This window comes from Coregonus lavaretus (genome assembly GCF_964263955.1).
Source record: "Coregonus lavaretus genome assembly, contig: HAP1_SCAFFOLD_299, whole genome shotgun sequence".
Taxonomy (NCBI): Eukaryota; Metazoa; Chordata; class Actinopteri; order Salmoniformes; family Salmonidae; genus Coregonus; species Coregonus lavaretus.
The window spans coordinates 5,331-27,267 of record NW_028163038.1 but is presented as its reverse complement, the minus strand read 5'-3'; the positions used below and the strand labels follow the sequence as shown (position 1 = coordinate 27,267).

The 21,937-nt window shown below is 43.0% G+C and overlaps 1 protein-coding gene across 1 annotated transcript; it reads left to right on the top strand.

The window, feature by feature from the left end:
* Positions 1–397: 397 nt before the first annotated feature.
* On the top strand, positions 398–16,109 carry LOC311118567 (uncharacterized protein; the record flags this gene model as incomplete). The annotated part of the gene is made up of 6 exons (XM_084193356.1): positions 398–571; positions 842–941; positions 2,005–2,111; positions 2,247–2,424; positions 7,421–7,543; positions 16,035–16,109. Coding segments are annotated over 6 exons (757 nt in total), but the record flags the coding sequence as incomplete, so codon positions are not given.
* Positions 16,110–21,937: the final 5,828 nt, after the last annotated feature.

Sequence of the window (21,937 nt, the reverse complement as noted above, 5' to 3'; positions counted from 1 at the left end):
AATCCTTACTTTGAAATGATTTGTTATGACGTTGTTTGACAGAATCTTTTTTTGTTAAACTGCGTTACCCAATTCAGTCAGCAGATGGCGATGTGAGTCATTCAGGTGCTTCTTGCGTGACGTATAATCTAGTGGACGGGATGCTAAGAACAGCAACACGGCTACTTATCCACCTCGATAGCTTGCTAGTCAACATGAAAATGAAACATTGAAGCTCATTCTTGTGTATATTAGTCTCAGCGTTTTAAACACAGTTATGTTTACGTATCAACTTCTTAACATTAACGTCATTTGCTAGATGTTAAATGTGTTAGCTTGTTAAGATTGATATTGAGCCCGGCACTAGGCTAGTCGTTAATGCTAACCAGCTAATGCTAGCTAGCTAACATCCCCGACCATGAACTCACTAAGCTACTCTCCTCCTGCTAAAGAAGAGGAGGTCTGCTGGATGGAGAAAGAAGCTCTGGGGATGAACATTGTCGTAAAAGAGGAGGATGTTACAGTGAAAGGAGAGGAAGAAGCTATCGGAATGAAAAAGGAGGAAGAGGAGGCTATCACAGTGAAAGAAGAAGTGGAGCATGTTGGAGTGGAAGAGGGAATAACGGCTGTAACACTGGAAGAGGAGGTAGAAGCTTTCAGAATGAAAGAAGAGGAGGAGGATATCACATTGAAAGAAGAGAAGGATGTTATAGTGAAAGAAGAGAGAGATCCGTTTGGAGTGAAAGAGGAAGAGGGGATAGAGGCTGTCACAGTGGAAGAAGAGGAGGTAGATGATTTCAGAATAAAAAAGGAGGAAGAGGAGGCTGTTATTGTGAAAGAAGAAGAGGATGTTACAGTGAAAGACGAACCTTTTGGGGAGGAAGAGGAGGCTATCTCAATAAAAGAGAAGGTTGAAGACGTTCTGGGAGTGAAAGAGGAGACAGAATATCTGATTACCACCAGTGAGTACTTGTCTAAAAAAAGTTCTGCACTCGAATATGTTGTTCAGTACTGTATGGATTGTTAAAGGGGCAATCTGTGATTGGTGCATGCATTTTTTGACTTTTAAATGATTGATACTTTATACTCCATTTACATCGAAAGTCATTTTGTGAAGTCAGCGGGTAAATATCTTTCCACACTGGGAGCTGTCTCCCAAGCTGGTCTCACTTGCTCAGAGGAAGAGATAATTGATCATTTTTCTGGATAGCCAGAAAATGTGACACGTGACTACCTATGCAAATGTTGGGGTCTGAAACCTGACAGTTCATGTCAGGTCCGCTGAGAGAATGGAAACAGACAGCAGACAGATGGGGCTTTCTGGCGCTATGAGGCACGGGACCCTATGAAATTCACGGAGCGCTTTGTACACAAAATGTAACTGGGATCCAGAACTTCACATCTAAGAGTTTAAAAGCAGAGGAGAAGTCCACATAAGAGAGAGTTGTAGCCAATGATTCTTGATGAATATAACTTCTAAATGCCCAACAACTTTAGTTCAACGGTCATCAACCCCATTCAACCCCATCAGAACAGCATGTTTAACTCTATGTAGTGGGATAGAGGAGTTAGTGAGCTGATTTTGGTCAATTCTGAATTCAACTCAGGATAACCGTTGAAGGTTGCTTACCTGTTAGCCTTGTACGTTTCTATGGCAACAAATCCTTCAGCTCCAAACCTGCTGACTCCACTTTATCCTGAATCAAGTGTCTGAGCTGTGAGTTGAGGACCAATCAAATCGTGGGCCTCTGTAGCTCAATTGGTAGAGCACGGCGCTTGTAACGCCCAGGGTAGTGTGTTCGATCCCCGGGACCACCCATACGTAAAAATTAATGCACACATGACTGTAAGTCGCTTTGGATAAAAGCGTCTGCTAAATGGCATATTATTATAATATTATTATTGGGCGATTCCACGTCAGGACAGCCCAAAAACAACATAGAAACTTCATTTGGAGGAAGGATGTTTGACATGCTTTTTACATTTTACAATATCTATATGTTTACCATCTGTTTGATGTTCTCGTTCATACAGGAGAGAGACGTGACTATCATGGATCCTCTGGGGAGCCTCAACAACATCCTGATGCTGACGAGGCAGAGAAGAGTCTCTCCAGATCAGAACACCAGATGGTACAGCTTGGTCTGGTCTAGCATACAGCTTGCTCTATCGGGGTCTGGGCTGGGTTTCTGTAAAGCACTTTATGACAACAGTGACATCAGCATCCATAATGATATGTGTCTGTGTCCCCTCTATATGGTTACCAGGACAACGCTAGCCCTTCCACCCTCCCAGAGTCCCCGTGTCGTACCTCTCCCAGTAGCACCTTACTGCTGGGTCTGAAGAGGTTGTCTGTGCGGCTGGTGGACTGCAGGAAAACAACGGGGCTGAGTGGAACTGTGAGAGGAGGAGAAGAGAAGAAAGGAGCAGATTTGACTCATCAAAGTAAGTGCTGTAGTTTAGTTTGAACAAATAAACTAGATCTGCCCACTGGTATCTGTTACCAGGACAACCAGCAGAGTTCTGTTAGTTGACATGAAGATACACTGGTATCTGTTACCAGGACAACCAGCAGAGTTCTGTTAGTTGACATGAATATATACTGGTATCTGTTACCAGGACAACCAGCAGAGTTCTGTTAGTTGACATGAAGATAGACTGGTATCTGTTACCAGGACAACCAGCAGAGTTCTGTTAGTTGACATGAATATATACTGGTATCTGTTACCAGGACAACCAGCAGAGTTCTGTTAGTTGACATGAATGTATACTGGTATCTGTTACCAGGACAACCAGCAGAGTTCTGTTAGTTGACATGATGATAGACTGGTATCTGTTACCAGGACAACCAGCAGAGTTCTGTTAGTTGACATGAATATATACTGGTATCTGTTACCAGGACAACCAGCAAAGTTAGACTGGTATCTGTTACCAGGACAACCAGCAGAGTTCTGTTAGTTGACATGAATATATACTGGTATCTGTTACCAGGACAACCAGCAGAGTTCTGTTAGTTGACATGAAGATAGACTGGTATCTGTTACCAGGACAACCAGCAGAGTTCTGTTAGTTGACATGAATATATACTGGTATCTGTGACCAGGACAACCAGCAGAGTAAATCCAGAGAGTGTGGTGAAGGATGGTTATGGTATTACATTGATAACCAACTATTCCCAGACACCAAGACCCCTCCATGGCTGTTCTAAATAATTGAAAGTTCCCCTGGAAGGGACGAATAATGAAGCACCCTATACTATTCAGGTCTGGAATTGGCCTTTAAAAACGGACCAATAACATCACACTACCGTGCTATACTATTCATAATGTGACGAGATCCTGAGGCCCATTGTCGTGCCATTCATCCACCGCCATCACCTCATGTTTCAGCAGGATAATGCACGGCCCCATGTCGCAAGGATCTGTACTCAATTCCTGGAAGCTGAAACTGTCCCAGTTTTTTTCCATGGCCTGCATATTCACCAGACATGTCACCCATTGAGCATGTTTGGGATGCTCTGTAATGACGTGTACGACAGCGTGTTCCAGTTTCCGCCAATATGCAACAGCTCGAGTGGGAAAACATTCCACAGGCCACAATCAACAGCCTGATCAACTCTATGTGAAGGTGTAACGCTGCATGAGGCAAATGGTCACACCAGGTACTGACTGGTTTCCTTATATGAACTGTAACTCAGTAAAATCTTTGAAATTGTTGCATGTTGCGTTTATATTTTTGTTCAGTGGTGAAGGATGTATTGCCCGAAGGAAATAGTAAAGTTGTATTATACTGGGAAAGATGGGTTAGTCTGTGGACGTCTAAGGCTTGGAATTAAGATTAGAGTGATTGGTTGATTTGAGGATGCACTTGGAGTCCAGTACAAATAGGAGGTGGCTATAGGAGAACGCTACCGTAGTGCCAACTGTAAAGTTTGGTGGATGAGGAATAATGGTCTGGGGCTGTTTGTCATGGTTCGGGCTAGGCCCCTTAGTTCCAGTGAAGGGAAATCTTAACGCTACAGCGTACAATGACATTCTAAACGATTCTGTGCTCCCAACGTTGTGGCAACAGTTTGGGGAAGGCCCTTTCCTGTTTCAGTATGACAATGCCCCTGTGCACAAAGCGAGGTTCATGAAGAAATTATTTGTTGAGATTGGTGTGGAAGAACTTGACTGGCCTGGACAGAGCCCTGATCTCAACCCCATCGAACACCTTTGGGATGAATTGGAACGCCGACTGCGAGCCAGGCCTAATCGCCCAACATCAGTGCCCGACCTCACTAATGCTATTGTGGCTGAATGGATGCAAGTCCCCACACCAATGTTCAACATCCAGTGGAAAGCCTTCCCAGAAGAGTGGAGGCTGTTATAGCAGCAAAGGAGGGACCAACTCCATATTAACGCCCATGATTTTGGAATGATATTTTTCGATGAGCAGGTGGCCACATCATTTGGGTCATGTAGTGTATTTAATGTTTGACCCCATCCCTCAGCTGTATACCAAAACAGTGGCAGGGTGACACCTTTTTTGTTGTTTGAACTGCAGAATGCCTCTTTAGGTCTAGTAGCCTATCAAATAACAATAATGTACATTTAAAGTGTATCCTATACTAGTCTATTTATCCATTAGGTCTAATAAATGTATCCTATACTGACTAGTCTATTTATCCATTAGGTCTAATAAATGGATCCTATACTGACTAGTCAATTTATCCATTAGGTCTAATAAATGGATCCTATACTAGTCTATTTATCCATTAGGTCTAATAAATGGATCCTATACTGACTAGTCTATTTATCCATTAGGTCTAATAAATGGATCCTATACTGACTAGTCTATTTATCCTTTAGGTCTAATAAATGGATCCTATACTAGTCTATTTATCCATTAGGTCTAATAAATGGATCCTATACTGACTAGTCTATTTATCCATTAGGTCTAATAAATGTATCCTATACTGACCAGTCTATTTATCCATTAGGTCTAATAAATGTATCCTATACTGACTAGTCTATTTATCCATTAGGTCTAATAAATGGATCCTATACTGACTAGTCTATTTATCCATTAGGTCTAATAAATGGATCCTATACTGACTAGTCTATTTATCAATTAGGTCTAATAAATGTATCCTATACTAGTCTATTTATCCATTAGGTCTAATAAATGTATCCTATACTGACTAGTCTATTTATCCATTAGGTCTAATAAATGTATCCTATACTGACTAGTCTATTTATCCATTAGGTCTAATAAATGTATCCTATACTGACTAGTCTATTTATCCATTAGGTCTAATAAATGGATCCTATACTGACTAGTCTATTTATCCATTAGGTCTAATAAATATTTCCACTCCTATTTGCCATATCTTCAATCTAAGCCTACTAGAAGTGTGCCCCCTCAGGCCTGGAGGGAAGCAAAAGTCATTCCGCTACCAAAGAATAGCAAAGCCCCCTTTACTGGCTCAAATAGCCGACCAATCAGCCTGTTACCAACCCTTAGTAACGTTTTGGGGAAAGTTGTGTTTGGCCAGATAAAATGCTATTTTACAGTAAGAAAATTGACAACAGACTTTTCAGCACACTTATAGGGAAGGGCATTCAACAAGCACAGCACTTACACAAATGACTGATGATTGGCTGAGAGAAATTGATGTTAAAAAGATTGTGGGGGCTGTTTTGTTAGACTTCAGTGCGGCTGTTGATATTATAGATCATATAGTCTGCTGACGGAATGGAATATTACTTTACTGATTACACTGTTTGACAGGTACCGTGGGGGGAAAAGTATTTAGTCAGCCACCAATTGTGCAAGTTCTCCCACTTAAAAAGATGAGAGAGGCCTGTAATTTTCATCATAGTTACACGTCAACTATGACAGACAAATTTAGATTTTTCTTTCTCCAGAAAATCACATTGTAGGATTTTTAATGAATTTATTTGCATATTATTGTGGAAAATAAGTATTTGGTCACCTACAAACAAGCAAGATTTCTGGCTCTCACAGACCTGTAACTTCTTCTTTAAGAGGCTCCTCTGTCCTCCACTCGTTACCTGTATTAATGGCACCTGTTTGAACTTGTTATCAGTATAAAAGACACCTGTCCACAACCTCAAACAGTCACACTACAAACTCCACTATGGCCAAGACCAAAGAGATGTCAAAGGACACCAGAAACTAAATTGTAGACCTGCACCAGGCTGGGAAGACTGAATCTGCAATAGGTAAGCAGCTTGGTTTGAAGAAATCAACTGTGGGAGCAATTATTAGGAAATGGAAGACATACAAGACCACTGATAATCTCCCTTGATCTGGGGCTCCATGCAAGATCTCACCCCGTGGGGTCAAAATGATCACAAGAACAGTGAGCAAAAATCCCAGAACCACACGGGGGGACCTAGTGAATGACCTGCAGAGAGCTTGGACCAAAGTAACAAAGCCTACCATCAGTAACACACTACACCGCCAGGGACTCAAATCCTGCTGTGCCAGACGTGTCCCCCTGCTTAAGCCAGTACATGTCCAGGCCCGTCTGAAGTTTGCTAGAGTGCATTTGGATGATCCAGAAGAGGATTGGGAGAATGTCATATGGTCAGATGAAACCAAAATATAACTTTTTGGTAAAAACTCAAGTCGTCGTGTTTGGAGGACAAAGAATGCTGAATTGCATCCAAAGAGTGAAAACCTCCTTCCATCAGCAAGGGCATTGAAGATGAAACGTGGCTGGGTCTTTCAGCATGACAATGATCCCAAACACACCGCCCGGGCAACGAAGGAGTGGCTTCGTAAGAAGCATTTCAAGGTCCTGGAGTGGCCTAGCCAGTCTCCAGATCTCAACCCCATAGAAAATCTTTGGAGGGAGTTGAAAGTCTGTGTTGCCCAGCGACAGCCCCAAAACATCACTGCTCTAGAGGAGATCTGCATGGAGGAATGGGCCAAAATACCAGCAACAGTGTGTTAAAACCTTGTGAAGACTTACAGAAAACGTTTGACCTGTGTCATTGCCAACAAAGGGTATATAACAATGTATTGAGAAACTTTTGTAATTGACCAAATACTTATTTTCCACCATAATTTGCAAATAAATTCATTAATAATCCTACAATGTGATTTTCTGGATTTTCTCATTTTGTCTGTCATAGCTGACGTGTACCTATGATGAAAATCACAGGCCTCTCTCATCTTTTTAAGTGGGAGAACTTGCACAATTGGTGGCTGACTAAATACTTTTTTTCCCCACTGTAACTAGCAACTGTAACGGATTACATTTAGAAAGTAACCCAACCAATCAACCCTGCCAAGATTATTTTAAATGTGAATTTTTTTTGTAAACTGGCCTCGGGTTATTGAGGGATCTGATTTGGATTAAACCTCCTAGCAAGACGTTGTGGAGGTTTCATTCAGGTCTCTGTTTAAATAAACGCTCTGTCTTTGGCAGGAGAAAGACCAGACTCAGAGGAAGCAGAGACGTCCAAACCAGCAAGACGATTCCACTGCTCCCACTGTGGAAAAGGTTTTAATCAGTTAAGGGTCCTGAAACAACATGAGAGAATACACACAGGTGAGAAGCCTTTCCAATGCTCCCAGTGTGGAAAGAGTTTTTCCTTGATAGCGAACCTGAAAAGACATGAGAGGACACACACAGGAGATAAGCCTCATCACTGCTCCCAGTGTGGAAAGAGTTTTACCCAGTTAGGACACCTGAAAGTGCATGTGAGAATACACACAGGGGAAAAGCCTTATCACTGCTCCCAGTGTGGAAAGGGTTTTAACCGGAAAGAACACCTGAAAGGGCATGAGAGAATACACACAGGGGAGAAGCCTTTCCAATGCTCCCAGTGTGGAAGTATTTTTTCCCAGTTAGGACACCTGAAAGTGCATGAGATAATACACACAGTGGAAAAGCCTCATCACTGCTCCCAGTGTGGAAAGAGTTTTAACCGGAAAGAATACCTGAAAGAGCATGAGAGAATACACACAGGGGAGAAGCCTTTCCAATGCTCCCAGTGTGGAAAGAGTTTTACCCAGTTAGCGAGCCTGAAAATACATGAGAGAATACACACAGGAGAGAAGCCTCATCACTGCTCCCAGTGTGGAAAGAGTTTTAACCTGAAAGGACAACTGAAAGAGCATGAGAGAATACACACAGGGGAGAAGCCCTACCACTGCTCCCAATGTGAAAAGAGTTTTGCCTGGTTAGCTAACCTGAGAAGACATGAGAGGACGCATACAGGAGAGAAGCCTCATTACTGCTCCCAGTGTGGAAATAGTTTTTACCAGTTAGGTCACCTGAGAAGACATGAGAATACACACAGGACATAAGGATGTATGCTGGTGAACAGTAGGACATAGGACAGATTTAGGATGCTGAACAGTAGGACATAGGACAGATGTAGGATACTGAACAGTAGGACATAGGACAGATGTAGGATACTGAACAGTAGGACATAGGACAGATGTAGGATACGGAACAGTAGGACATAGGACAGATGTAGGCTGCTGAACAGTGGGACATAGGACAGATGTAGGATACTGAAAAGTAGGACATAGGACAGATGTAGGCTGAACAGTAGGACATAGGACAGATGTAGGATACTGAACAGTAGGACATAGGACAGATGCAGGATACTGAACAGTAGGACATAGGACAGATGTAGGATACTGAACAGTAGGACATAGGACAGATGTAGGATACTGAACAGTAGGACATAGGACAGATGTAGGATACTGAACAGTAGGACATAGGACAGATGTAGGCTGGTGAACAGTAGGACATAGGACAGATGTAGGATACTGAACAGTAGGACATAGGACAGATGTAGGATACTGAACAGTAGGACATAGGACAGATGTAGGATACTGAACAGTAGGACATAGGACAGATGTAGGATACTGAACAGTAGGACATAGGACAGATGTAGGCTGAACAGTGGGACATAGGACAGATGTAGGATACTGAACAGTAGGACATAGGACAGATGTAGGATACTGAACAGTAGGACTTAGGACAGAAGTAGGATACTGAACAGTAGGACATAGGACAGATGTAGGTCCAATACATGTTGGATCAGTAGGCCGTAGAGCACAACTTATTCAGTTAACCAACTCATCATCAAGCTTTTCTGATTTGAATGGGCTGTGTAGTGTTAGAGGACCTGAGATGACATGAGAGAATACAGAGGCTTTGTTCTGACTGTTGTTTTGGACTGACAACTGTTCTGATTATTCTATTTTCCTTTAAGTTGTTGAAATGTTCCGTATTGACTGACCTTCATGTCTTAAAGTAATGATGGACTTGTCATTTCTCTTTGCTTATTTGAGCTGTTCTTGCCATAGTATGGACTTGGTATTTTACTAAATAGGGCTATCTTCTGTATATCCCCCCTTACCTTGTCACAACACAACTGATTGGCTGAAACGCATTAAGAAGGAAAGAAATTCCACAAATGAACTTTTAAGAAGGCACACCTGTTAATTGAAATGCATTGAAATACCTGTTGAAAGAATGCCAAGAGTGTGCAAAGCTGTCATCAAGGCAAAGGGTGGCTACTTTGAAGAATCTCAAATATATTTTGATTTAACACTTTTTTGGTTAATACATGATTCCATATATGTTATTTCATAGTTTTGATGTCTTCACTATTATTCTACAATGTAGAAAATAGTAAAAATAAAGAAAAACCTTGAATGAGTAGGTGTTCTAAAACTTTTGACTGGTACTGTATATGAAAATGTTCTAAAATGTTTGCCCGGTAGTGTGTGTGTGTATATATATATATATATATATATATATATATATATATATATATATATATATATATGTATATTGTGACGTCACGAGAGGCTACACAGCTTTCAGCGGGATTGCTCAAGTAGTGCAAGGAGACAAGGTTCAAACAAAACAAGGATTTTATTATAGGTCTTGGGAAATTAACTAAAATATAACAAAATTCTGTTCTCTTGTGGCTCTTTAAGGGTTAACAGTTCAGGGATGTCTCTTCCACATCCAAAATCATAATTCTCACTCGCTCAGGTAACTTTTCCCCAGCCTTACTGTAGTCCACGTTGCAGCTAGTGGCCAACCCAGCAAAATGTCCTTCCAAATGTCTCTCACGTATTTCCACAGGTGCATATATCCAAAGGTGAGTATTTCCCAAAGGTAAGTATCTCCAAATCCTTATATTCCTCATGGAAGTGGTCGTGCAGCACTCTTGTCCTCCAGAGAGCCCAGGTTGGAGACTGTGTTTCTTCACCACCCACACACACTCCCTCAGTGTGTCTCCTCCCTTCAACAAACCTCCAGCTCATCAGCTCCTGATCTCTTTCAGCTGCGTGGGAAGATTGGCCATAGAGGGTTGGAGTTCCCGACCATACCAGCAGATGGCGCCATAGCTGTCTGGGTTTGCAGCCACCGCAGGGGGATGTAACGTCCCTCCAGGACACAGCCTCTCGTGACATCACACATCCCCCTCCTCGGGACCGACGTCCTCGTCGGGGTAAAGGCAGCGAAGAAGGCATCACGCCGGGAGAGGGCGTCCGCATTGCCGTGGTGCTTGCCAGCCTGCTCTCTCTTCAACTCCTCCAACTCTAGGACCAGGGACTCAGCCTCCTGTTGTCTCTCCTTGAGTTTCTTACTGAACGCATCAGCCTTGGTTTTAGCAGAGTTTAGCTTCTGTTGAGCAGCTTTCAGTTCCTTCTCTCTCTCTGCCTCCGCATTCTTCATCTTGTTCTCCAACACCTTGTACTTCTCCTCTGCCTTCTTCTGGACCTCCTTACTACTGCGCAGGGTCTCCTCACACTCCTCGATGGTCCTGCGCAGCATCTCCAGCTCCTCCTGTTGCTTATGGAAGGAGCTCTGTTGGAGTTTAGCCTGGAGGATATCTAACTCTTCTGTCTTCATGTCTAACTGTTGCTTTAACAAACGATACCTCTCAGCGGTCCCCTTCAGACCAGACAGTTCTTTGTCCAGATTCTGTAGCTCCGTCTCTGTGTCGGTCTGGGCACCTGCCATCCCTATCAGAGCCCGGGCGGGAGTGAGTAATTCGGAGGATTGCACCGGAGCCTTCCCAGGATGAGTCTTGCCTCTCCGTTTCCGAGGTACTCGGGTTATCCTCTCCTGAGACTCTCTCCAGAGTGGGTAAAAGGCTGGGCAGTCTCGTCCAATTAGGACAGGGACGGGGAGGGAATCAACCACCCCCGCCGTCGTGTGTATGGTTCCCCGTGTGCTGGTCATTGTAAGTTCAGTAATGGGGTATTCTCTGGTGTCTCCATGGACACAGGAAACTGGGAGGACTTTCCCCGGGGTCAGACACGTTGGGCCCACCAAATCCTTACGCACCAGGGTGGCCCGGCTACCAGAATCCAGTAAGGCCTCCACATCATGGTGATTCACAGTTACCGGGCAGGTGGGGGGTCGATCTGGGCCGCCATCTACGACTCCCAAGAGCGAGGCAAAACGGTGTGTGGGTGCTGAGCTGGAGGACTCCGCAGTGGGCATAGGTTCATCGGCTGGTTTCCCACACTGCCAGGAGATATGTCCCATCTCCCCACACCGGTAACACTGTCGAGTTTCCCCCTCCTGGTGTACTCTTCTTGGACCCGCCTGGTTTCTGGCTCCCCCTGGAGCCGGGATAAGTCCTGACGTGGCTGGGTTCGAGACCTTGGGGTCCTTTGGACGGGTTCTTCCCATTTGTGGTGGGGCCGCACTCCTGGGGTCTTTTCGGGAAGCATTCAGCATCTCCGCTGTGGCCTGGTACTTTTCCACAGCTTCCACGGTCAGATCAGCCGTGGTCAAGGCCTGTTGACTGATGACCCGTTTTGCCTCATAAGGCAGGGCGCGTAGGTAACGATCCACCACAACGGCCTCCACCACCGCCGCTGCTGTATTCCTCTGCGGATCCAGCCATTTCCTTGCGATTCGGACAAGTTCATGCATCTGCGCCCGAGGAGGTTGGTCTGGTTGGAAGGTCCAGCTGTGAAAGCGCTGGGCCATACCAAACTTTGTGAGTCCATATCTGCTGAGGATCTCAGACTTCAGGGCATCATAGTCAGTAACCTGGTCAGGGCCCAGGTCCCGGACAGCATTCAGCGATTCCCCGGTTAGAAAGGGGGCTAACAGACCAACCCACTGTTGCTTGGGCCAGGCTTCCCTAGTGGCCGTGGCCTCAAATGCATGCAGGTATGCCTCAATGTCATCGGTAGCTCCCATCTTAGATATAAAGTCACTTGCCTTTATTGGGCGGGTATTTTGGACAACCCTCTGTCTCTGCAACTGCAATTCCTCTGCCTTCAGAAGGTTGGCTTTCTTTTGCTCCTCCAAGAGAGCCACGTTTGCTTGCATCTGGGCTTGCTGGCCAGCAACAAGGGCTTTCAATATGTCCTCCATTTCAGTCGGCGGGGAGCCTACGGCCAACTTGGAAAACTGGGTGATCAAACCTTCGGTATCCTCCTCTGACATGCACTATTAACGCTTGAGCTTCCCGTATTCTCCACCATCTGTGACGTCACGAGAGGCTACACAGCTTTCAGCGGGATTGCTCAAGTAGTGCAAGGAGACAAGGTTCAAACAAAACAAGGATTTTATTATAGGTCTTGGGAAATTAACTAAAATATAACAAAATTCTGTTCTCTTGTGGCTCTTTAAGGGTTAACAGTTCAGGGATGTCTCTTCCACATCCAAAATCATAATTCTCACTCGCTCAGGTAACTTTTCCCCAGCCTTACTGTAGTCCACGTTGCAGCTAGTGGCCAACCCAGCAAAATGTCCTTCCAAATGTCTCTCACGTATTTCCACAGGTGCATATATCCAAAGGTGAGTATTTCCCAAAGGTAAGTATCTCCAAATCCTTATATTCCTCATGGAAGTGGTCGTGCAGCACTCTTGTCCTCCAGAGAGCCCAGGTTGGAGACTGTGTTTCTTCACCACCCACACACACTCCCTCAGTGTGTCTCCTCCCTTCAACAAACCTCCAGCTCATCAGCTCCTGATCTCTTTCAGCTGCGTGGGAAGATTGGCCATAGAGGGTTGGAGTTCCCGACCATACCAGCAGATGGCGCCATAGCTGTCTGGGTTTGCAGCCACCGCAGGGGGATGTAACGTCCCTCCAGGACACAGCCTCTCGTGACATCACAATATATATACAGTTGAAGTCAGAAGTTTAAATACACTTAGGTTGGAGTCATTAAAACTTGTTTTTCAACCACTCCACACATTTCTTGTTAACAAACTATAGTTTTGGCAAGTCGGTTAGGACATCTACTTTGTACATGACACAAGTCATTTTTCCAACAATTGTTTACAGACAGATTATTTCACCTATAATTCATTTGTATCACAATTCCAGTGGGTCAGAAGTTTACATGCACTAAGTTGACTGTGCCTTTAAACAGCTTGGAAAATTCCAGAAAATGATGTCATGGCTTTAGAAGCTTCTAATAGGCTAATTGACATAATTTGTGTCAATTTGGAGATGTACCTATGGATGTATTTCAAGGCCTACCTTCAAACTAAGTGCCTCTTTGCTTGACATCATGGGAAAATGAAAAGAAATCAGCCAAGACCTCAGAAAATAAATGGTAGACCTCCACAAGTCTGGTTCATCCTTGGGAGCAATTTCCAAATGGCTGATGGTACCACGTTCATCTGTATAAAAAATAGTACACAAGTATAAACACCATGGGACCACGCAGCCGTCATACCGCTCAGGAAGGAGACGCTTTTTATCTCCTAGAGATTAACGTACTTTAGTGCGAAAAGTGCAAATCAATCCCAGAACAACAACAAAGGACCTTGTGAAGATGCTGGAGGAAACAGGTACAAAAGTATCTATATCCACAGTAAAACTAGTCCTATATCGACATAACCTGAAAGGCCGCTCAGCAAGGAAGAAGCCTCTGCTCCAAAACCGCCATAAAAAAGCCAGACTACGGTTTGCAACTGCACGTGGGGACAAAAATCTTACTTTTTGGAGAAATGTCCTCTGGTCTGATAAAACAAAAAACAGAACTGTTTGGCCATAATGACCATCGTTATGTTTGGAGGAAAATGGGGGAGCCTGCAAGCCGAAGAACACCATCCCAACCGTGAAACACGGGGGTGGCAGCATCATGCTGTGGGGGTGCTTTGCTGCAGGAGGGACTGGTGCACTTCACAAAACAGATGGTATCATGAGGAAGGAAAATTATGTGGATATATTGAAGCAACATCTCAAGACATCAGTAAGGAAGTTAAAGCTTGGTCACAAATGGTTCTTCCAAATGGACAATGACCCCAAGCATACTTCCAAAGTTGTTGCAAAATGGCTTAAGGACAACAAAATCAAGGTATTGGAGTGGCCATCACAAAGCCCTGACCTCAATCCTATAGAAAATGTGTGGGCAGAACTGAAAAAGCGTTTGCGAGCAAGGAGGCCTACAAACCTGACTCAGTTACACCAGCTCTGTCATGAGGAATGGGCCAAAATTCACCCAACTTATTGTGGGAAGCTTGTGGAAGGCTACCCGAAACGTTTGACCCAAGTTAAACCATTTTAAAGGCAATGCTACCAAAAAACTAATTGAGTGTATATAAACTTCTGACCCACTGGGAATGTGATGAAAGAAATAAAAGCTGAAATAAATCACTCTCTCTACTATTATCATCCATCCATCCATTGATTCTTGAAGAATATAACTTCTAAATGCCTCATGAGTTCAACTGTTACACTCCATGAGAACCCAAAATGTAAGCTTGTTTTTCTCCAATGTTTGTAAACATTGTAAATGTAAACAAACACTATATAGCCTCATAACATGTTTAAAACAATAATGTTGATATCATGGATGGTCAGTCCTTGCATCCATAGCTCTGTCTATTCATCTTACATTACATTTCTCCCATCCCTCAGCTGTTTACCAAAACAGAGGCAGGGTCGACCGTTTTGTTATTGTTTCATCTGTGGATTTTGCCCTTTAAACAGCTGCATAGTATCAAGATATCAAAGTGTCCCCAACACAAAGGTAAACAATAGGCCTGTAGTAAATGCAGCATTTCGTCTTTCACATGTAAATAGTACTTTTTCAGTAGTGCTCAAAAGCATGCAGCGTTCTAAGGCGTCACTACTGATCCCGGTTCGATCCCAGCCGGCCGTGAACCGGGATGACCCATGATGCGGCGCCCAGTTGGCCCAGCGTCGTCCGGCTCAGGGGAGGGTTTGGCCGGCCCGGGTTTGTCCTTGTCCCAGCGCGCTCTAGCTACTCCTGTGGCAGGCCGGGCGCAACAGTACGGTGTTTCCTCCGACACATTGGTGCTGCTGGCTTCCGGGTTAAGCCAGCATTGTGTCAAGAAGCAGTGCGGCTCTCGACCTTCATGGTCTGTGAGAGCCAGAAATCTTGCTTGTTTGTAGGTGACCAAATACTTATTTTCCACCATAATTTGCAAATAAATTCATTAAAAATCCTACAATGTGATTTTCTGGATTTTTTTCTAATTTTGTCTGTCATAGTTGACGTGTACCTATTTATAATTACAGGCCTCTCTCATCTTTTTAAGTGGGAGAACTTGCACAATTGGTGGCTGACTAAATATTTTTTTCCCCACTGTATGTATTGGCAATAATTAATTTCCAATAGGGAGGCATGGAATAATTACAAATGTATATTTTGTCAGGCTGGATGTTTGAAATATGAGTAGGTGATTTGAGTCATGCTTCTTCAGTAGTGGAATAAAGACAATTAGCACTTGAATATTGTCAAGGAATACTGGAGTGATGTAAGATTGTTAATAAAATTGTTCATAGACGCTGCGTCAATGTTTATTGGCTGCAAGTACGTTGAATTAAGTTGTTTTCAAGTCGTTGAAACAACGACCTGAGAAATCTCTTCAACTTTCACTTTCAACCAAAACCGAACATAGATTGGACCTCGAGCATAGTCTTCTTTTCAACAACATTTTGCAAGGTGGGATAGCCCAATGTCAAAACACAGTTTTAACGTGTCCAAATCAATAACCAATATGCAGAGTTGTGGAGGTTTCATTCAGGTCTCTGTTTAAATAAACGCTCTGTCTTTGGCAGGAGAAAGACCAGATTCAGAGGAACCAGAGACGTCCAAACCAGCAAGACGATTCCACTGCAACCACTGTGGAAAAGGTTTTAATCAGTTAGGGGACCTGAAACGACATGAGAGAATACACACAGGGGAGAAGCCTTTCCAATGCTCCCAGTGTGGAAATAGTTTTTCCTTGTTAGCGAGCCTGAAAATACATGAGAGGATACACACAGGGGAAAAGCCTCATCACTGCTCCCAGTGTGGAAAGAGTTTTACCCAGTTAGGACACCTGAAAGTGCATGGGAGAATACACACAGGGGAAAAGCCTCATCACTGCTCCCACTGTGGAAAGGGTTTTAACCAGTTAGGGGACCTCAAACGACATGAGACAATACACACAGGGGAGAAGCCTCATCACTGCTCCCAGTGTGGAAAGGGTTTTAACCAGTTAGGGGACCTGAAACGACATGAGACAATACACACAGGGGAGAAGCCTTTCCAATGCTCCCAGTGTAGAAAGAGTTTTACCCAGTTAGGGAGCCTAAAAATACATGAGAGAATACACACAGGAGATAAGCCTCATCACTGCTCCCAGTGTGGAAAGAGTTTTACCCAGTTAGGACACCTGAAAGTGCATGAGAGAATACACACATGGGAGAAGTGCTACCACTGCTCCCAATGTGAAAAGAGTTTTGCCTGGTTAGGGTACCTGAAAATACATGAGAGAATACACACAGGAGAGAAGCCTCATCACTGCTCCCGGTGTGGAAAGAGTTTTACCCAGTTAAGTCACCTGAAACAGCATGAGAGAATACACACAGGGGAGAAGCCGTACCACTGCTCCCAATGTGAAAAGAGTTTTGCCTGGTTAGGTCACATGAGAAGACATGAGAGGACGCACACAGGAGATAAGGATGTAGGCTGCTGAACAGTGGGACATAGGACAGATGTAGGCTGAACAGTAGGACATAGGACAGATGTAGGCTGAACAGTAGGACATAGGACAGATGTAGGCTGAACAGTAGGACATAGGACAGATGTAGGTCCAATACATGGTGGATCAGTAGGCCGTAGAGACTCTGAATGTGTCTTGTGTATTGACTTTCCAGTGTTTTCCGTACTGAAGTAGAGTAATGGAGTGCTGCATCAGATGACCTGGCCTCCACAATCACTCGACCTGAACCTCTATTGAGATGGTTTGGGATGAGTTGGACCGCAGAGTGAAGGAAACAAAGCCAACAAGTGCTCAGCATATGTGGGAACTCCTTCAAGACTGTTGGAAAATAATTCCTCATGAAGCTGGTTGAGAGAATGCCAAGCTGTCATCAAGGCAAAGGGTGGCCATTTTGAAGAATGTAAATATAAAAGATATATTGATTTGTTTAACACTTTTTGGTTACTACATGATTCGATATGTGTTTTTTCATATTGTTGATGTCTTCACCATTATTCAACAATGTATAAAATAGTAAAAATAAAGAAAAACCCTTGAATGAGTAGGTGTGTCCATACATTGACTGATACTGTACATCTACATGATGTATCGTTACACAATGTAGGCGCAGTATAGACCCAACTGCATATCTTGATATTGTTGTAACCTTATGTTTAAAATACTCACTCATTAAAAATCTGTAATGATCAACACATGATTCTCTTTGTACTTTTACATATATTTTATTTATTTTAATAAAATGCATGAAAAACAAACGTTTTGTTTGAAAATAAAATAAAGATTTGACCTGACGTTATTACTAACTGCAGTCAGCAGGTGGCGATGTGGGTCTTTCAGGCAATGCTGCCATTGTGACGTATAATCTAGCGGGCAGAGGCTGCTGTCAAGAAACACTGGCATGTTTTATCATCGGACCCAGCTCTGCCAGCTTATTGTACAAAGGAGAGGTCGCAATTTACGCGACATGTTGGTCGATGCCAACTGCCAAAATGAGCCAGGCTCGTTTACGGCCTCTTCCGAACGGCAGCTATAAATGCAGAGGCTGCGCACAGTGCAACGATATGCCACCCACGGAAAGGAAAACGATTCCAAATAAATGGCATTGTTAGGTGCTCCTCCACCCATGTCATCTCCATGATTAAATGTCCATGTGGGCTGTGGGATGTAGGTAAAACCTCTCGTTCTCTCAAACCAGAGAATTCGTGAACATAAAAGTTCAACCGGAAGAAACGACAGGGATTATCAAGTGACATTATAATGACCAAAAACATCAAATTTCTACCTTTTTAGATTTAGTGTCAAAGAGAAAGTCAAGATATCAGACAAACGAGGCGATATAAAGAACTCTTGAGTAAAAGAGCATGTTTTGGGATTTTCACCCTCCAGACATTATTCCCTAAAGGTCTAAATGCCGAAATGTCCATGCATGTTATGTTGTAAATGAGAACGTGTCCTAATGCGGCCAGTTCAGACTACTCTGATGTTTCTTCTTGCACTGCACCCAATGAGTTATGAAAACTAACTTGATAGGTCGATGTGCTCGTTGTTGTTTTACAGACGTGTTTTAATACGTTTTATGTACACACTTCAGTAGAATACTTATATTTACTTGTTTATTTTCCCTCGACTTCAACCCCATTGGATGCATTGGGTGGCGCAGTGGTGCAGTGGTCTAACTGTGCCACTAGAGATCCTGGTTCGAATCCAGGCTCTGTCGCAGCCGGCCGCGACCGGGAGACTCATGGGCGGCGCACAATTGGCCCAGCGTCGTCCAGGGTAGGGGAGGGAATGGCCGGCAGGGATGTAGCTCAGTTGATAGAGCATGGCGTTTGCAACGCCAGGGTTGTGTGTTCGATTCCCACGGGGGGCCAGTATAAAAAATAAATAATGTAATCACCATCTGTAAGTCGCTCTGGATAAGAGCGTCTGCTAAAATGACTAAAATGTAAAAAAAAATGCATTGAACGGATGTGGGTGGAGCAACGTCTACATAAATGTGTAAATTCAAAACACTCACAGAAGCTCTGACGAAGGCCTCGAGGCGGATACGTAAAGATAATAAAGAGCAGTGATTCTATCAGGAGCAGTGTGCGGGTTTCTTCTTGTTTCTCTCTTGTCATTGCTGATTAAAATTGATGTCAATGATGAGAGTAATGTAGCTGAAAAATAAATATGTAAATGCTGGTTGATTTTTGTTTTGTACACAACAATTAAGAAATTGACAAAACTCGTAAATGGTATGAAATAAAACAAAAGTTGTTCATCAAGTATAGCAGTTTGAATTGCGTTAACACAAATGAATCGTAAATAAACCTTGTAGATGATAAAAGACAGAAATTAACGGTGAACATTTACCGGTGATGATACAACGGGGAATTGATCAACATGAACAAACAAAAGGTTAGCCTAAACAACTCACGCCACGTCACAATACATGCGCACTATTTGTCTGGAGACAGAGACTTGCCTATAGTGCGTTTTCGCCTCACATCATTCCCTCCTTCTGGTCTAGACATCTGTTTGTATTATACTCAATATGCATAGCCCGATCTTTACAAGGAATAAGCCTCGGGGGAACTTTAAAAACGTCTTCGGGTATAAAGCAGTAGTCATTTATGAAAAACAAAGGAACATTCAAAGGACAAATTCGGAACCTGGAAACAATTTTTTTTTTTTTTACCGATTCATGTTTATTCATAAAAAGCAGAAGATAGTACATATCATTAATCACAATGGTTAGTCTTTTCAAATTAACAGGACAACATTCTGAACGTATTCATATGACTACATTTATCCCAATCGGAAACATAACAAACAGCCGCGGGGAGAAGTCAAAAGATCCTAGAAGTCGGGCTATAAATGGTCAAATCCAGAATAAATATAAGCTAGCCGAATTGTTCATTCTTGATCTATGATCAAAATAGGCTGGGACGTGTTCGGGTTCCCTTACAGAAAAAAAAATGCAATCAGAGAGCAGTATAACTGCAATTACTGCGTCCAAAATACCACAGTCGACTGCCGTTACTGCACTTTTACAGCAGTTTCAAAAACTGCAATATTTAGTTGTAAGGGTTCGGTTTAGGCTATAGGTTATGGGGAAGAACGCAACTGCACTGAAACGAATAGCCTGATTCAATGCAATTCCCCACTCCTGAACATGTTTATAAGCATAACCAACCACTCAAATTCCGGATCATTTAAAACAACCATATTTTCTGTGGGATAATGATACTTGCACCGTGGATCATTGTGTTTCTTAGACCACTGCGCCACTCAGGAGACTTAGAACTGTTAAGGCTGCGTGGATTGATGAGGAATTGAAAAACTGTACGGTTGAAAGAGACGGGGCAAAAGGAGTGGCTAATAAGTCTGGCTGTCTTACTGCAAATTGAGAGATTATGTGACTAAACTCAACAAAAAGAAGAAGAAACTGTATTATGAAGCCAAGATCAATTATATAAAGAATGATGGAAAACAGATTTGGAGCACTTTAACTGAAATATGGGTAGAATGACATTCAACTCCACCTTTCATCGAATCAGATGGCTTATTCATCACAAAACCATTTGATGTTGCCAATTATTTTAATGATTACTTAATTGGCAAAGTGGGCAAACTTAGGCAGGAAATGCCAACAAGGAACAGTGAGCCATCGTATTCATGCATAAAAAAACAAATAATGAAAGAAAAACATTGAAAGTTTGAATTTTGTAAAGTTAGTGTGGGAGAGGTGGGAAAAGTATTGTTATCGATCAATAATGACAAACCTCCTGGCATTGACAACTTAAATGGAAAGCTACTGAGTCTTTCAGGTGATGCTTCTTCCCACTCCAGTCAGCAGATGGCGATGTGAGTCTTTCAGGTGATGATTCTTGCGTGACGTATATTCTAGTGGACGGGACGGGACGCTTTTACAAAAACAACAACTCAGCCGCCTTGGTAGCTTGCTAGCCAACATAAAACCAAAATATTGAAGCTCTTTAGACCATTTTTGTGTATATTAACATCAGTGTTTTAAACACACTGTCTGTGTATTTACCAGTTACTCCATTTGATTTCACATTTACGTTATTAGCTATCTGGCTAAGTAACACTAGGCTAATGCTAACTAGCTAGATAACATCCCCAACCATGTGCTCACTAAGCTACTCTCCTCCTCCTAAAGAAGAGGAGGTCTGCTGGACAGAGAAAGACGTTACAGTGAAAGAAGAGGAGGAAGAGGAGGCTGTCACAGTTAAAACAGAAGTAGAGGGTGAAGCTGTTACCGTGAAAGAAGAGGAAGAAGTTACAGTGAAAGAAGAGGAAGAAGGTTTCAGAGTGAAGGAGGAGGAGGCAGTTTTTGGAGTGAAGGAGGAGGGGGAGATTACTGTCACATTGGAGGAAGAAGAGGAGACTGGAGAGCTGATTAACACCAGTAAGTAGTATTTTAAAAACAGTGGCACAAACTCTGTAGTTGTTGAACTATTTAACTAATGTGTCTTCTTAAAGACTGCGGTCAAGTGAGCCGTCATTCGCAAAACGTGGTCAAGACACCCACCCTTCTGTTTCCGCCTGAATTTTCTTACCGAATAGATTCCACTTAACTGTACCGCGTGTTTTCTGGGAGGGAAACTGAGTCGGATGCTCTCTAATGCTCCGACAGAAACGATAGCTACAAATCATTCTAAAAATGACTTTGATATCACGGGTAGAGTGAGGTTGCAGAGGTTGCAGTAGCCCAACGTTGGTGCTGTTTAGGAAATGTTAAATTGTCAAAGCAAGATGTGTTTACGGTCATGATACACACACAGGAAGATCTAAATGAGCTTGATATGTTTTTAGTATATAATTAATCCAGTGTGATGACCGTTGCTTACCATACGATGTCCATATTAAAATATGGGTTAATATAATTACTTATTCTATATTACAGTTAACTTTGAAGTAAAATTGGATTGTAAACATTTTGTCATGTCTGCCACTAGTACGTCACTA